This window comes from Linepithema humile, chromosome 5 (genome assembly GCF_040581485.1).
Source record: "Linepithema humile isolate Giens D197 chromosome 5, Lhum_UNIL_v1.0, whole genome shotgun sequence".
Lineage (NCBI taxonomy): Eukaryota > Metazoa > Arthropoda > Insecta > Hymenoptera > Formicidae > Linepithema > Linepithema humile.
Window position 1 is genome coordinate 22,886,299 of NC_090132.1, and position 18,099 is coordinate 22,904,397.

The following is an 18,099-nucleotide window of genomic DNA, read 5'->3' on the forward strand; positions in this document are numbered from 1 at the left end:
GTCAAAAAGCAAAGAATATATTCAATGGACTAGAATTATTTTCATAGCTCATCGAAGAATTCTACAGATTCCTATCCATCAGAAAAAATTGTGTTCAACAAAATTCCAGTCTTTAATCTCGCGAGCATTGTTTAAAATTTAATCTAGCGAGTAGCAGGGAATAATTTCGCAGTAATAATGTTTGTGACAGATCGGAGCTGAACTGACATTTCTAAAATGACTGTCGGATTATACTTATATACCGGGCACAGTTAAATATAGAGAGCCAATTTACGCAGCGAAAAACGGCGCGAGACGCACATGTTCCCGGATGTGAGATCTGACGTTAAAAAAATCGCACGCGTGAAAGAATGTTTTGAGGTTTATTTGAAACGGAACGATTTTTATATCGACACAAGTAACAGCGAGTGCGTAGAGCTGCTCTCCCTCTTCGCCAAATCGTAGCGCAGTTTTAATTTTGTACCGTATCGCGTCGCGTGTCAGCGGCGTTATACTGATGGCGCTGCCATTCATTTAAACATTAACACAAAACATGGACATTTGATATTTTGCGCAATCCCCTTTACAGCCGCTCTATATAGAAGCGAAATGCAGCGGGCGATACATGTCGACGAGTTATATAATGTAATATGCGCACAGGTGTCAGTGCGATGATATAAATTGCCGAGCTGAACCCATATCAATATGATAAGCCACACGTCGTGCAATAGTTTTATGCACGGAGAATCGAGACCGGTATAATCTCTCGGCGAGTTTGATTCATCCGTCGCATCCATCGCGCGTCTATCGTCGTCAACAAATGCCGAGATGCCGAGAAAAAGATTTTCGCGTGCCGAAACGCGTGAAACTCAGCGAAATCATATCGGTCTCGATCTCCGATGCAGACGGAGCGTGCACGATCAAGAATAACAGGCTAGACATACCAAATGTCAACTCGTGGGTGACCGTCTGCTCCATGCCGCTGCTCTGTGGCACGTCGAAGGCAGGTGGGGGTGGCGGTGGAAGCGGCGGCTGCATCGCGTTCTCCATCCCCTCTCGCTCCGTCCCTCTCGTGCTCGCGCTCGTTCTTACTCCTTCCCTCGTCTGGTCCTATTGCGGCGCACTTGTCACCGTTGTCGTCGTCGTCGTTTCTGCTAGTCGTCACGATCACGAACGAGCAATGGTCCGCTCAACGGAGACGCATTTCGCGGTTATAACGCGATACGCCCGTTCGGGAAACGTCTCTCGCTCTCCGTTGTCCGCACGTTTGTATATGTGCACACACGTGTGTGTCCGGTCCGTGTGCGCGTATATGTGCAAAAATACGTACGTATATGTGTGTATGTGTGTGTACGTACGTGTATACGCGATACACGATGATACGGAGCAAAGAGGAGCGGGTTTCGATTTGCGCGTGCAGAAGGTGCAGGCTGGTGCGCGAAACTCCGCAACAGAAGCTCACCGGCGCGCGATCTTCGCTTGTGGGAACCGATCGCGGATCCCGAAGGACTCACGGAAGCGCCGTCGACACGCGCCGCGGTTTTACATGATCGTCCTTGGCCCGTCCGATTCGCCGCGCCCGTGGTGCGAACGGACGCAGCCGTGTTACCGGACCCGTGCACGTTTTCGCTACTGCGCGCTCTGCCGCGTCGTGCAGCCGCCACGCGGCGCCGTTGATTGGGCGTCGCGCGCTGACCGCTCAGGCCCGTATCAAAAACCGTGGCGCGGATCGATGAATCAGAATTTTCTCGGAGAACGTTTCACAGCGAACAACTCGGTCGAACGGTACAAAAGACTGTCACATATGAATTGACTGAAATACGACATATTGATTGAGGTGCGCCATACAAATGGTTGGCAGATAAAATGCTTATCGTAAAATCACTTCTGTTATTCGATAGAACTTGTATGGAGCGATACCAACGATCGAGAGACACTTTCACCTTTGTACTTTATCGTTACATTTTTCTTTTCTTAAAGATTGACATTACGAAACTACGAGATCGTTAAGCTATTGTTAAATTTAATCAATATGAAAGGGATCTGTTCGAGCTAGTGCTGTCTTAATATTTAATGCAAGAAACTGCATCGTTTGATAATGTAGATATGTTTCGAATTAAGTACATTTTATTCTGAATATTTAATATCAGAATTGATGATTGAAAACATTAACACATAAAACGACTTAATTAAATTTAGAAGTTATTTTGAATGTAACGGGTGTGTGGTAAAGTACTACAGCCCTGCTCTCAAGAATCTCGTGCGATTTCTTATCGGCACTTTTTTATATCTCGCACGAAGTAGTGTTCAAAGTGTTAGACGTACTTCTTAATATTATTTCTTTCGATCGAAAAGACAACGCACGTGTACAACCGGAATATCTTTTATGATTCTATTTCCAGAAGAGGGGATCGCATACTACGTTCTCGTTAATTCTACGTATCGATTTTTCCTTATTGATAATCAAGGTCAGCGCGATGCGCGTTACATTATGGTGTGATCGTGGAAAACGAGAGAGAAAATGAGAAAGCATATTACTTTCACATTTATATGTAAATTAAAGAATTAATTTTTAAATGGTCAAATGAAAAAGAATACAACGTTATTTGGAAAAAAATTAAGTAATTGTAAAGAAATCGTCGCAAGCAGTAAAAGAAAATTAATTAATGAACGTCATTTTAAAAAGATGTAAAGAATCCGGGATATCCGGTGAAGTATTATCACTCGGATCTACATTCTCATTTCATTTCAATTAGCACATATTGTTCTCGCCATTATTTGCATTAATTAAAAGAAATATTCTTTGCCACAGGAATTTACCATCCTTAATAAACTCATTGTTCGATAAAGACATTCGTTGTATCTACAAAAAAGTACACAAGATTATTTGTCCTTCGATAGACAGGAATATAACTTTTGTCAGAAATAATAAACATGGCAAACAAGCTATAAAAAGTGAATGAATGATTACGTACGAAGTTATTCTTTTTATCAGTGATTCTGTAACTAATATTAACTGATAAAAGTTTCCATACCATGGATCGAATGACATGCAACAATGATATCATTCAGTAATCGTCTTGATAACGAAAAGGACGAAAGTGCGCTTAAAGTGCTTTAAATAACTGCAAAATTTGTAAGAGATATATATACAATTTTAAACTTTGAATTTTGAACGCGTGTGTGTGAAATATCTTTGTGTGTGGAGTGTCTCCATCGTTTACAATTCGCTTAGAAAATTTAGTTTTTATTTGCTAATAGTTTATAATGATTGGTAAGTAATTGATAGTAAATTTTATGCTCTTCAATGAAGTTACGATCGCAAACACCACGCTGAAAGGATTGAATTAATTAAAATAAATTATTTAAGTAGATAAGTGATCGAAGTAGGGTATCAAAGTAGAACAAGAGATAATAAGTTTTTTCCATTCGCGACGCGATTAGATCGTTTGTAAAATTATCTTGCATTTCTTGTATACTTTGTACCTCTGACCTTCACAGCTCACTTGAGTGCGTGCTGGGAACTCGTTCCAACCTGGATCAGTAGTGAGTAAAAAAGCTGTGCGAAAGGTTTTCCTCGTCGTGCGTAAGATGTTCTCCGACTATCTGCCCTTCACGATCAAGTACTTTTGGCATATACTGATTGTCGCCGTGTCACTCGTCCTGTTTAACAAATTCTTCAAATGGCCAAGCGCACGAAGTATGACGCAAGAATTCACAGCATCTGACGAATCCACGGATCCGAGTGAAAGTAATGTCACAGCGAGATACTTGGACACCATACATAGTCGTTACATAGTCGGAACATTCATTCATGGAAGTTATTCATATTTGCCTCACTTTCGGGAAGAGCGGTGCTTAATTTGAAACTGATTTAAAATCTTCAAATCAAAATTATCTCAATTATAACAATGAAATAAATAAAAGTGAAAGTAATTAAGAACACATCGAATAAAGAATACAACACAATGATTTATCAATAATGAAATTTATTTGCAAAACGATTAAAAAATAATATATTGCCCATTAAAGTTACTAAGTGCATTAGTAGGATGCATAATTGTTAAAAAGCTACAATTATGAATTTCGTGATTAATTGATCTCAATTATCTTATATGACTTTTTTATTCTTTTTTCGATGTTGTGAAAAGAAAGATTAAAATTTCGTATTTATTTTATGTAAAAAAATATAAAAATATATATGTTATGTAATTCATATTATTTTTTACATAATCATCGTACGAAATACTTACTTTATATCGTTAAAATACTTACTTTATATCGCTTTCTAGAAGTGTGCGAAAAGTTGCTCGAAGAGAATGAAGAGGAGCCTGCATTACCAAGAGACCTCAAGCACATACCGTATCAGTATGTCAGATTATCTGAAAAAGAATTGTTGGCACGAGCATTAGAATTCTATCAACTAGCCGCTGCGAGACGGACTTTAAGATTCTTCAGCGCGGATCCTGTTCCGAAGGAAATTATTCGCGAAATTATAAGAACCGCAGGTATTTTATTTGTTGATTCAGTGACATCAGAGAACACATCAAATGATCACCTTTGTAATTCAATAAACGCTAATTGGAAAATGTTAAGCACCTTTAATTTTTACAAGGTGCAAAAGTTTGCAGCGAGAAAAACTTGAGTCTGAGAGAAATTTTTTTAACAATTAGAACGACACTATAAGTGAAAATTTGAAATGTAAATTTTATCATCAATATTAATATATCACAGCGAGCGCTAAGATTAAAATGCCATTGTATTTAAATTCGCACTTTATCCTTTTTAAGTCTCACGTTCATTTCAATTTAGGCACCGCTCCCAGCGGCGCGCATACAGAACCATGGAGCTTCGTCGTGGTGTCTAATCCAACTGTAAAATCGAAAATTAGAAGTATCGTGGAGCAAGAGGAGGAAATTAATTATAAGAAAAGGATGGGAGTAAAGTGGACGACCGATTTGTCGCCACTGAAGACTGACTGGATAAAAGAGTACCTGACTGTCGCTCCGTATCTGATACTTGTGTTCAAGCAGACCTACGGTACTCTGCCAAATGGAAAGAAGAAGATCCATTATTATCATGAGATGAGCGTTTCCATAGCATGTGGAATCCTTATTACCGCCATACAGGTAATATTCACTTTTTCTACTATACAATTCTTGCGAAGAATACCAAATGGATGTGATATCACTTAGTGATATTTTTCCTAAAACGAATCTTGCGACGAAAGATTTTTTTGCGACAAATACGATAAATCTATAAGAATTCTATATTTACGATTGTGCTTGTTGAAAGCTAATATTTATTGAGAAACGTAACATCAAGAGTATCAAGAGATTATCAAAAGATAATGAAGATTAAATGTGTTTGCATATTAAAGAACTTTGAGATATTCCATAGGAAGATGTTTCTTATTTTGGTAATATGGGAATTTACCTAGAATAATCTCGCTGATTGCGTCTCCTTTTCGAATGTATTATAGTGCGCCGGTTTGGTAACTCTTACATCTACGCCGTTGAACTGCGGGCCTGCTATACGCAGTCTTCTTAATCGTCCACCCAACGAAAAGCTCGTGTTACTATTACCAGTCGGTTATCCAGCCGAAGATGCCACTGTTCCCGATTTGCAACGAAAACCTCTCTCTGAGATTTTAGTTGAGATTGACTAGAAGAACATGAGACGCGGCGAATTGATGAGACCATTGCTTTAACATAAATACTCGATACGTTGCAAAATTTCCCGATTTTCTTATCATTTAGAAACCGAAAGTGTGGGAGTATCTGAAATAAATAGTCAAACATACATTTATGTTAGTGTTATTTTTATGAAAAAATGTTATATTTTTCGGAGATACTAACTTTTTTATCTTACATTACATATTTTGTGGATATCAATTATTTACTATAATAGAATATGTAGTATTCCTTGGCTTAAAATATCACTGCCAATATTACAAAGTAACCGTAATGTCCAAAAAAGAAGAGCTAATCCCTGAAATATAGCACCTGTTCGAGTCGTGTCGTTTGTTATATTTCTCTCTCCTGCAGTTGAAAAATGTACAATGGCACGCAATGAGACTGTTCTAACTTAGTAATCCGGTTTGTATAAACTAGTGTTTATTCAAATTTGCATACATAATGTTAAAAATAAGCGATATAAAATGTAAATTCCATTAATTTAATTAAAGAACTGAAAAGTTAATCATAGTTCTTTTGCATGGTGTATATATCTAACACTAATATAATTAGGTCGTAAAATTGTAAAATTGAAACGAGGCTTCACATTAACAAATACCAAATATATCACCACAGTTTCTTAAAATTAAGTACATTCAATATATAAAATACAAAAATACTGAGTTAAATGACGAAGAACATGTAGAATATAATTTTTTTGCAGTTCTGCAATCTGCATATGACAGCTATGTCGCTACTAGTAGCTATGTCATTAAGTGTAAAAGCTTTAGTATCATGATACATACAGAGAAACAGATAATATTCTATTTATTACTATTCATGGAACAAATACTATTAATATTATTTTCTAGAATATGAATTTTCCTTTCGTTTTCGCATTTATTTATTTTTTTTTTTTTTTCTTCCCTTATGAAGCTTGGTCAGAGCCAAGTCGATAGCGAGGAGCTAAGAGTTTAGTATGAAAACTCGAGATCGCCAAATTTTCGCCGAAATTTAAGCAATTGTAAAAGTTCCGAAAGCAATCAAACTTGGAAATAGTCATTGACTAAGGGTAGAATAGTCTAGAACTAGGAGAGTATTGTCCTATTTAGCGATCCTCGACTAATTCTCTATCGTTCGTTTACATTAGTAATATCGCTGTAAAGAGTATATATATGTCAGTTTCTAAAATGAGCAAAAAATACACTTTATTCAGTACGAATGTAAAATCTAACACCATCGGTAAATCGAACTCCGTCTTTGTCTTTAAAATTATTAATCTCTTTGTTCGTTCCTTACAAGAATCCACTGACAGTCGATTACGACGTATCTTTTATACATATCTATCTGTAGAAGCTATTTCGATTAAATTATAAATACGTGTTTCCTTACATCTTTATCTCGTTGAGATCAACCAGTGCCTGAGATATCTAACGTAGTATGTTATAATAACGTAATTATTAATATCCTAATTATTAGCGGTATTATTAACATTATTATTACCATTAACATAATTTAACGAGGGGAGCAGGAGCTGATGATCAAATGGAAATTTCGTAATAAATAGTAATCGATGAAGTTGACTTTCTTTTCCTTCTCGAAAAATTTGCCGGCGTGTAAATATTATATATAATATGAGTGTGAGCTCGTGAATACTCTCCTAATTCTCCTAATAAGATAACCGCTGCGCCACAGCGAAATGGCAAATGGCTTCGTGACTTATCTATGAGAGTAGGATTTAATCACGGCGATGAAATTCGGCTATGCATAGACGGCAGGACCATGATCCCTCAGGAGGTGATGCGAGAGGTGGGGCCAGACAGTACATGTGATATCCGCGATCACAGTCGTCACAGAACAGCAATTGATCCTATTATCCCCAAACCGTAAAGATTGAGTAATCCAGATTCGCAAAGCGCACAATAGGAAGCGTCGTTTTTCAAAATTTTACTCGACAAATTTTTTCAATTCTCACAAACAGTCGAAATAAATACGCAAAGTCGACTTTTCCGAATAGTAAAATCCTTTTTTTTTTTTTTTTCTTTTTTCTTATTTCTCTTATCAGTAAATGTAAAAGTCTTGCTTGACAAATGCACATCATAATGTTAACTTTTCTTTTTTTTTTTTTTTTGCAATCTATTCTTTTAGTGGAAAAATATTTCTGTCCACGAAAGTAAAATGCAATTGTTCTACGGAAGTCCTGCAAAAGGGACTGCGGAATTGTGAAATACTTACATCGTTGTCAGAGGTGCCGCAAATGGAGCAACATTTGCATTCGATACATTGCCACCTGTACTTGCGAACAGAAACGATCATGTTTGCAGTGAATTGCAAGCAAGTTGGATGCCCTATAACAAGAACGTACGCACGTTGGAATACGCATTTGGGACGGAATGAGGATTCTGTTGCAGGAGACGAGTAGAAAGGTGCCAGGACAGTTATCTTGTGCCGAAGAACAGTGAACTCCAAGCTATGGTTTTTTTCCATAAATCATTTATTTCTTTTTTTTTTTTTTTGATCATATCGCAATCGAATTTTGCATACACAAGAAAAAGAGCACAATGTTTAACAAATTTGGTCCACAAGTACGACTCTACATGTCTTTCACCTTTCCTCAGCACTAAAAACGTCCGGAATAATGATACGTCTTCATGTTTCCGCACAGAATATTTTATTTCGTGATATCTGCAATTTTTTTTTTTTTTCGTTTTTTGATGTTGCATTTTGAACATACTGTTATTATTTGGAATAATAGGTGGTAAGTAATAGCAGGGCGTACCTTGGAATAGTTCACGTTCTTTCTTGCGCAGCACAATATAAACGTCGCAGATGCACACTCTCTCCCTCGCTCCTTTTCTTTCTTTCTCGCATTCATTCTCTCTCTCTCTTTTTCGCACCCTCTCTCTCTCTCTATCTCCCTTCGTCATACACACGTACACGCAACTCATAACGTATCACATTTTTTATATATATCATATATATATGGCGCCATATATATATTTATATATAACTAGTGTGACTTAAATACTATATTTGTAAGCCTCATTGGGTATTGCTTAATTAAAACTGCCTAATAACAAGTCTTCAATTTTATATATAACAAGGAGGAACTATATCTGCATGCTTCCATTGTTTTTTTTTTTTTATATACCATGTGAGTTTTTCTTACGACAGTCTAAGGATAATATAATATCATCAATTTATACAAGAAACTGAAACGTAGTACCCTCTATTCTGCCGTATCAGCTATGTTAAATGATAGAATACTCTACGCTGTATGTTATATATAAAGAAGCTGTAACATATCTTTGTCAATAGCCTTTTTTATACTCGAGTTACATAATATATGCATATTAGAAAGTACTTCGCAAACACGAGGCTCTACGGTTAAAGAAGACGGTTGCTTGTCAGCTTGTAAAAATTATCCTAATTACTTTATAAATGGAATATAAAAAGAAACAGCATACACACGTCTACGTGTGCGGGAAGTGAAGTGTTACACGGTTACAACTTATGCAGCCTACGAAGTGTGAATGTGATTTCGTATATGCAAAATCGCGATATATCTAGAATCGGCAAAACAACTCGAAAGTAGACTCAACGTCACATACTACGCCCGAAAAACTCATAAGGTATTACATTGATTTCCATAGACGGTGTTTTGTTTTCTTCCTAATTAAATGATATTTGTACGAGTATCAAAGCTTGTACAAAACTAAGCTAGATGTCAGATGTCTACAAGAAGATATAGTGCCACGGCGTTTACGTGTGACGCATTGTTAAAAAGATATCTAACTGAAACATTCAGTGGTTAAAGACAAAAAAAACAAACAAAAAATCTCTTTATCTCACACCTTCCTCTTCTTGCTCGTTAAATATGTAATAAATATATGGATTATTATAAATGACAATAATAGCAAGGAGCAGATATACTATATTAGGTCGGAGAAGCTAATGCCCACAACTAAAGGTGATTAAGAGCAGCGGATACAATGGAATGTCAGATATATTAGAAAGAAATTAACGAATATCTCTGATTAAACACGAAACAAGATAAACGCGTTTATCTTTACAACAAAATCCGACGACACCCAACGATACACCGAAAACATATTTATTACACATGTTAAAACTCTCGTAAATAAATTCTCTACCTCAGGATATCATCTCACATGTGTTCCACGCGAGGAACATTAATAACCGTAACTCACTAATGTTTGTGTAGATGTAAAATGAGGTCTCTCTCGAGTGAGAATTGCAGAGATTGCCTAAGGGATCAAGCTGTTACCCTCAAAATACAAATTATTTGTCTACGAAACAAAACATTTCTTGCTTATATAAAACGTGTCACTTTACGTCACAGTAAATATGTCTCATTTTCGGAACCTATTTTATTTGGAATTCTTCAAAATGCGAATTACTCTTCGATCGTACAAATAAGCATATATATTGAACACATAAATATCGTTAATACCGATCGAAATTTTTACGACAGGTCAAATGTTGATGATTATACTGATGATTCAGTCAATTTTTTTCTTTTTAATGCAATTTTTATGAAAATCGCGAGAAGTATGGAGATCCTTTAAAATTGCACTCTTCTCTTTCATTATCTTTTTCTGCGCTGCGCTCTTAGCTTGCGTCATCTAAGCCACGTAATACTCAACAAACGCAAAGATACAGAAGTATTTGCAAGCACTGAGAAAACGCAGAAATATTGAAATACGACATCGTCAACATCGTGTTATCTTACAATAAATACGTTGCATTCGTAAAACACGATTTTTCATGATTGTGCTGAATATATAAAGTATATGTATATATTTGTATATATATATATATATATATTGCATAGCATCTAAAATTTCCTTAAACTTGCCGGTGCGTTTCTCACGCCGTGTATACCTCTTTTACTTTTGATTTCCAACACAATAACGTAAATATCGGGATACACTGTCAAACAGAAGACAAACACATCCTCCTCAATACGTGCTCTGGTGGTACTGTGCAACAGGAATTTTAACAAATTTACACATAATTTCACGTAAAAAGCAAACGATCCGTCAATTTCTCATTGGTATCCAATCACACAACACACATACACGATGAAATTTGACTTCTCTCTCACCGATCAAGACTTTAAAGTTTCGTGCTTTCCTCGTGTAACATTACGCGTACCGATTTAATCTTAGAACTAATCATTGAAATACTATAAATCACAGCAAATTCGCGTTGGTAAAGGAATTCCTGAAAATTCCTATTACTCAGATGCGACAAGTTGCACCATTGACAAAACGATGTTTTGTGTTCCTCACCTTGACTAGTGTATGTAAAGCTCGTAACCGTTTGATCTAAAACTGTGCAGATAATTAAATGGTTCTTCCTTAATTATTGCACCCCAAATTGCAACAGCACGTTTCTATTACCCTTGGCGGCAGTGACGAAAAAAATCGCGCCACGCGACAATTTACAACCCTATACAACTCAAAAAGTTACCTTCCCGTCGTCCCGTCTCAACAACTTAAATCACATGAAAAACACTGCAAAAACCGATAACAGGCATTTCTACATGATTCACTGACGCTATTAATGCGGTGTTGTATATAAGAGTGATTTGTCACGCATCAACGGAAAGGCAAGGGTCCTCTATAAGAAATTAATACAAATAACGGATAATGCTAAACATCTCGAGTGCGTGCTTAACAATTATATGTACGTTTGGAATATACGAATGGAGAGCAGCGATCCTCTTTGCGTAAGGAAGGGCACGTACGCTTGCCTGTCGTAAAATTAACAAATTACTTAATATCTTTCACGACATTAACAGCTGAAACATGGAAGCATAAACAATTATGGCGTAAACACGTATATATATACCCAATATCCTCCGTAACGCTCGGACGTCGGCCATCCGATTGCCTCAAATCATCATATCGCTAATTGTAAGTAGTTCACTAGTCGTAATACGATCATCTCGGTCGCGTGTGTCGCGAGGAAGCGTACTCAAGATTGCAACAAGCTGATTTCCTGATCTGCTGTTTTTTTTTCCTTTTTTTCTCTATTTTTTTTTTTTTTTTGAGTTGTATCTGGCTATGTGTATGCACAGGACGCAGTTCGCGGTAGGCTCGCAAAGAGACATAGAAAATAGGACCGTTCGCAGGACACGAACAGCTTTCTCTCTCTCTTTCTCTCTCTCTTTCTTTCTTTCTCTCTCGCGCGCGCTCTCTCTCTCTTTCTCTCTCTCTCTCTCTCTCGCTCTCTCTCTCTCCCTCTCACTCCGCCGAATATATCGATCTCAGCGTAATACGTGACTATATGATTATCATTATCGTCCTCGTCGTTACCGTCATTACCGTCGTTACCGTCATCACCGTCGTCGTCGTCCGGTAGTCCTCGCGCGCCGGCGACAGTTCGCAACCGAGTTAATTGTGATTCGCCCTCCGGGTGTACTTGCGCTTGATCTTTTCCTCTGGCTTACCTGAGCGGCCGCAGTCGCTGCACGACACCAGCTCCTCGGATCCGCCGGTCTTCTTGTTCTCGCGCGCGTCCCCCAGGCAGAAGTCGCAGTACGGGGACGGCTGAGCCGCCGAGGACTTGCCGCCGGCCTTCTTCTCCGCGTTCGGTCCACCGGGCGTGGGCGGTCCGCCCGCGGATCCCGTGGTTTCTCCGGCGAGCAACGGGACGGTGCCGCCGGGTGAGGCTGCGGTCGGCAGGTGATCTTCCTTGGGCGCCGGGATGGTAGGCGACGCTGGGCCGACAGGCGTCTGCACGGTCGGCGGCAGCTGCTGCTGCGGCTGCGGCGTCTGGGACGCCGCTCCCGCTGCGGGCGCAGCGGTAGGCGTCGCCGGGGACGGACTCGACGTATTCGAGGAAGTAGCGCTCTGACGACCTCGACGTGTACCACCTGATCACAAACCGACCAACAAACCCAGTTGCGCTTTGCCACAAGCTGATGACCATGCACACTGGCTTTATATATATATATATATATAATAGACAATAAATTTGTACTCGACTTTCTTTTTTTTTTTCTCTTTCTCTGTGAATGTCCGTTCATAATCGATTCGGTTACTGTCAAAGTGATCCGCAAGGGCGACAAAATGGAACGGAGTGGCAAAGAAAGTCCTCTATCGTCGTGTTGCAATTGAAAAAAATGTATAAAGACAAATTTATCGAAAAGATAATATCAGATTATCGTGTTGAAATGATTTTTGATCTTGTGAACAATAGGAGAATTGAGTGTTTTGGAAAAATGAATTATGATTATCAACAGAATTTGTGCGAATAAAATTTCAAGTTGAATTGAAAAGATATTTAAGACTAGAGAATTGAAAAGTTACGAAAGAGACAACGACTTTAAATTGACGAAAGAATTTGCGAATGAAATTAACGACGATAATCGGGACATTTTGTACATGTAATGCAAAATTATCTGTAACACCTGTTTATATACAAGTATAACTATACAAGTATAATAAATTATACGTTTAATATATACAAATAGACAGATTGTAAAGCCCATCTTTTTGATTACGATTTATATAACAGAATCAATTATTCTAAACTTCACATTATTGAACAATTCGTTACAAAGACAAGAAAAACAAATTATGATTATATGTAGGTATAATAAGTGCAAATATGTCAATCAGTACATTCCATCACCAGCAGCAAATCGAAGATATATATAACGATGAGAAATATCGATATTCAATTCAAAGTACAGACAGGTACAAACAAATAGCTTTTCAAACAATTGGAACTACAAGTAACTTCAAAAGTACCTATTTTGTTTCAACGAAGCCTCAATGTCCATTAATAGGAGAATCGAAGCCAAAATCGCTCTAAAAGGAATAATACAAGCAAAACAGCAAAGAAAAGAAAAATCATTATATTGTTAGACTCATTCGTAAAAATTATAATCATGCCGAAAAGAATACGAGCTACTAATAGAAAAAAACACACATACAAAACGCTTAAGAGTCATAATCGCGCGCACAAAAAAAATGTACCAACATATAGAGCTCAATAATCTCTTGTCTCTTTAATATAAGATAAAAAAGATAAATAAAATTATTTCAGTATGCTATTGCAGAAGCATGCTACTGCAAAATAGATGCAACACAAATAATCATTTCGTCATTCTCTGTAAGATATGAGAAACATTCACATTATTCGATATGTAAAATATATAAGAAGAATATTCATACACAATATATCGTAATCGTAAGATGCAAAATTAAATTACTTATATCATACTGTCTTGAATATTGTTTATCCGTATGATATATGAATAACTTGTCATAATACAGTTAAACATTAGAGAAGCGTAAATATTCCACATATACATACTTATTTTGAAGTATAGATTTAAAATTAGATAGAAAATCGTCACGCGATATCTTATTTGCAACGCATGCATTTGCAATACACACAGATTTTTTTAAAAAAAGTATATGTATATATAGTATATATATATATTAGGTTATTATATCGGGGAAAATTTTCGGATGAGTAGTTGCATGACCAGGAATTATCTTTAAGATTGAAGACGAGATGGCAAAAATATGAGGGCGCGGGACAAAGGTTGTGGGCTGAAGAATAAGGAACGCGAGCTTAAAGGAAAGTGAGAAAACTGAGCTGATTTTGGCTCCAACCTGGCTGGTTCGAAGCAGCGGTGTCTGCAACACTCCTAGGTTCAACTTCGGCAGGACTGGGACTTAGTTCCTTAGCAGGATCACCGGAGGAAGTAGAGTGGGAATGACCGTAATGGTAGACCAGACCAGGTCTGGTCTTATACCGTGCGCTGCATACTGCAAAAGTGCAAATACTGTTTTCCCGCAATCCATCCAATGCAACGTCCAATGATAAGACAGACCTTTTGTTTAACGGACGATCAAAGGAAGTAATACGGGACAGAAAAGCTGACAAAGGGGGTGGGGGGGGCAAGGGGTCGGAGCGGAGGGCTCAGGGATAGCATTTGCACACCTTCCGTACCAGTACACATCCCTATCCACCTACGAGTCTATAATGTGGACAAGCAGTGAAGGAGTTCCAGCCCAAGAAGCAAAACTAATACGATGCAAGGCTTGATGCTTGTACTCCTACAGAATGAGCTCGCTACAGTGTGAGCCAGTACATTCTTGCTCTGTTATTATTGCAGGTAGAACTAGTCCGAAGATATTTGGGCCGGTGACATTAGCTCGATCGTCAATAGGCGAGTTCAATCTTCCGCCAAATTTCTGTTCTTTAATACGAGCTTACTGTAACCAGACCAAATTTCTTTAGATTATCTGCTAGTCTAACAGGAGTGGTTTCAAGAAGTAAACAGATTGCAGGCACATTCGAGTTAATTCATAGACTTTGTGTTTGGAAAAGTTTGACCAAATTAGTATGACTATTGTACTCCTTCAAGAAGGTAATATCAAAATTGTTCGAAAAATTAGTCCAATTTTCTTTTAATCTCTCTCTATTCTCTTTGTTTGCTTGCGCTAGATACAATTTAATTCCATAAATTTGCGCATAATAAGTATATAAATGAGTTGCTTTTCAATCCACGCAATGTTTCGTCAGTATAAGAGTTAGAAGCTTTAGACTTTCTAAGATTTTGTCATTATGGTTTTTGAATGTTACATGATGATTGTTGTAAAGTGCCAAATAAAGTTGAAGCATTTGATTCATCTATACTTGCTTGTTAGTAATTTATGTTTTTCTTTTTTTTATCAAAATAAATTATCGAAAGTTATCAAAAGTTGTATGATAAAATGTTAGAATTTAATTAGACTGTAATGCATTAGATCTTTCATTTTAGTACAATGGTCGAATAGTTATGCCATCACTTCAAGATGTTTGTGCGAAACTTTCAGATAGATCTTTCGAATTTTTACATTTTTTCTGCAAAATATTTAAAGAGTATAGATATAAAATACATATACTATTTATGCACAAGTTTTGGAACATATGACTAATCTTTGCCTTGCACTCAGAATCATACCATAACTGCTCATACTAAAGTGAAGAACAAAACAAAATATAAGTTTCTCTCGAATAAATAATAAAAAATTCTTATACTCGAATTTTTGTAATATTATTTAAATTTCAATTTCAAGAAAAACATCATTACTGATTAATTTTTCTGAACAAACGAGATAGTCAGTTATCAATAGTAAAAAAACAAAATTAATAAGCATATCCTCGCATTATACAGTTTGCTATGTAATTATATCACCACTGTCTTGAATACGAATATTCAACAGTAGCATTTAACAATTTATTTCGAGCTTGCATCTTATTTTATATCATTATCTAGTTTCTGTGTTGCGCGTGGTGTAATATACGGCCGTCATATAATTGTAGAATGAAATTAAAACGAAATTGTAACGAAAAATTTATATGTTTATAACTTATTTCAAAATTTCAAAACAAATAATAATAACAATAACTAATAATAGTTATAATAAACTAATAACAGGAAGATTGGTCATTTGTAGTTATATCTATGATTAAACTTACGGTCACAAACGAATGGTTTATCAGTGTCGACAGAGTCATAGTTGGCTTTTTTACGCCCACGGCCTCCGCCCTGCATTAAACAAAATCACATTATTTGTATATACAAATTTTCCACAAATTTGTGAATAACATGTATATAAAATATATGTGATGTGTATTATCACTTTAAAATATATTCTAATTTTTACAATGCTGTATTGATATATTTTATATTCAAAATGTCTATCCACAATCATGTGTCACTTACCTTTGTTCTTTTGCCACCTGGACTATCAGTGGAAGGTGGATGACTACGAGCAGGATGATGACCACCTCCACGTGTTTTTCTACGTTTTCGTTTACTGCTATAGCTCTCTTCATAATCATAATCGCTATCAGGATCAGGTTCATCATAGGGATCCATGTCTAACATATCTTGCTCATCATAATACCAAGCATCTTTACTATGTTCATCTGAAAGCATTCATTTTTAGTTATGAGAGTTTAATAAAATAATTAGGTTAGATTACATTCAATAACCTTAATGATCTTTTTATACTGCAATTTGACATCCATTCTTGTTTACCTTTAAGTGCTACTGAATCTTTGCTATCATCATTTACATGTGTAACAGCCTCAATGCCTTCTGTTCCATCTTCTGTATCACCTCTGGGTCCTCGTTTTGGATGCAGATAATGCATTAAATATTGTCTTCGTTTCTTCCGCCATCGTTTACTTGGATAGGTATAAATTTGACCATGTAATAAACCTGGTAATCTTTCCCTCGAGGACATAAAAAGTGCAGAATGATTTTGTGCTACACCTGAAATTTTACACAAGCTTGCATGTTATTGTGTGAAAACAAAATCATATATACATGATACCTCATATATTGTTTGGATAAATGTTTACATACAATGTTTACAATTAATCTAATTGATACACTTTTAATATCTTTACCTGTTTGTGAATCAAGGAAGGGCATGCGAAGACGTCGTTCCCGGCATAATCGGCTATTGTAATTGGAAGAATTTTCGATGGCTTCTCTATAAGCTGTGTCATTGAGGAAGCTACAAAAACGATCGATAATCTCCGTTAACTCTTCTCCAGTGTGATAATTACAGTTGTGACAAAACAACACGAAGAATACGAACCTTTCTATTTTACTTAGATTACTTTCGTTCACCACTTGTATTAATCCACTGTTATTGTGAGATATAGCCGGAGAAATTGTCAACGCGGTCATTTTGGAGCAGTTTAACTCCTTGGCGTACTTAACGTACCGCTTGGCCTGGCTAAGCCTTCTTCCCGGAAGTAGAACTACGATGATCAAATGTCGCACTCATCTACCAACGAAATCAGAACATCTTTAGCTACTAGTTAAAATAATATTAGCGACAAATATCACTAACAATACGTAAAATTATTACAAAAAATAATTATAAAATCATTATAAGATAATAAAATTATAAGATTACTATTTCAACAAAAATTAAATTTTTTTCATAGCTTATGCAAATTTTTCAAGGATTTTTAATTTATATTTATAAATCTATAAATACGATGCCTGTGATTCTAATATTTAATTAAATATTTCATTATTTCTTGTACACATGTGTTTTATTACAAACATTTTCACTTACTATAACAAGCCTTTTTACAGTATCGTCATCTAGAAACGCCATAAATGTTTGAAAGTTATAAAGCGTCCATTGGCTGCAGGTAACAAAGAAAACTATATTTTCTTAGTGGCAGTTGATAAATTAAGTTTCGCTAAAAACAACAATCGATAAAATAAATTTCTTATTTTTTGATCAAGTTTGATCAACGAATGTTGTTTTCTACTTGTTACCTGCAAATGCACCGTGGCGTTGAGAGAAGTAACGGCGTAACACCCGGGCAGCCACCTGTCGCGCGCATGAGCACACCGCACGTCGTATCAGGACACCTCGGC

General features: G+C 36.6%; 3 protein-coding genes across 10 annotated transcripts in view; 1 reads left to right on the top strand and 2 right to left on the bottom strand.

Annotated features, from left to right (window-relative positions):
• The window catches only part of LOC105676097 (ribosomal protein S6 kinase alpha-5), a 31,811-nt gene extending 30,750 nt beyond the window's left edge, over nt 1–1,061 (bottom strand). Inside the window, exon 1 of one of the 2 annotated variants that reach the window (XM_067356198.1) lies at nt 924–1,061. Coding sequence is in view for 1 of the 2 variants with exons in the window: in XM_067356201.1 (XP_067212302.1) it covers nt 924–1,029 (106 nt within the window). In the remaining variant the exon portion in view is untranslated. The remainder of the gene's footprint in view (nt 1–923) is intronic. The other variant, XM_067356201.1, reaches the window with a different exon arrangement.
• A 567-nt stretch (nt 1,062–1,628) lies between these two features.
• Iyd (Iodotyrosine deiodinase) lies at nt 1,629–6,180 on the top strand. 6 transcript variants are annotated; one of them, XM_012373726.2, is made up of 5 exons: nt 1,629–1,764; nt 3,481–3,730; nt 4,272–4,487; nt 4,792–5,108; nt 5,462–6,180. In XM_012373726.2, exons 2-5 carry the CDS (start codon nt 3,571–3,573, stop codon nt 5,645–5,647), a joined length of 879 nt encoding a protein of 292 aa, XP_012229149.2. In that variant the 5' UTR covers nt 1,629–1,764; nt 3,481–3,570; the 3' UTR covers nt 5,648–6,180. The 6 variants fall into 6 exon arrangements, with proteins under 6 accessions (XP_012229149.2, XP_012229146.2, XP_012229148.2 ...); XM_012373723.2 differs by having other exon boundaries at nt 1,676–1,816; XM_012373725.2 differs by having other exon boundaries at nt 1,734–1,832.
• A 335-nt stretch (nt 6,181–6,515) lies between these two features.
• On the bottom strand, nt 6,516–17,477 carry d4. 2 transcript variants are annotated; one of them, XM_012373711.2, is made up of 9 exons: nt 17,300–17,477; nt 17,106–17,215; nt 16,732–16,968; nt 16,414–16,619; nt 16,167–16,236; nt 14,312–14,467; nt 12,133–12,558; nt 7,890–8,002; nt 6,516–7,524 (listed from the first exon to the last, which is right to left on the bottom strand). In XM_012373711.2, the coding sequence occupies exons 1-9, from the start codon at nt 17,389–17,391 to the stop codon at nt 7,393–7,395; spliced, it is 1,542 nt and encodes a 513-aa protein (XP_012229134.2). In that variant the 5' UTR covers nt 17,392–17,477; the 3' UTR covers nt 6,516–7,392. The 2 variants fall into 2 exon arrangements, with proteins under 2 accessions (XP_012229134.2, XP_067212314.1); XM_067356213.1 differs by lacking the exon at nt 14,312–14,467.
• Between the last annotated feature and the right edge of the window lie 622 nt (nt 17,478–18,099).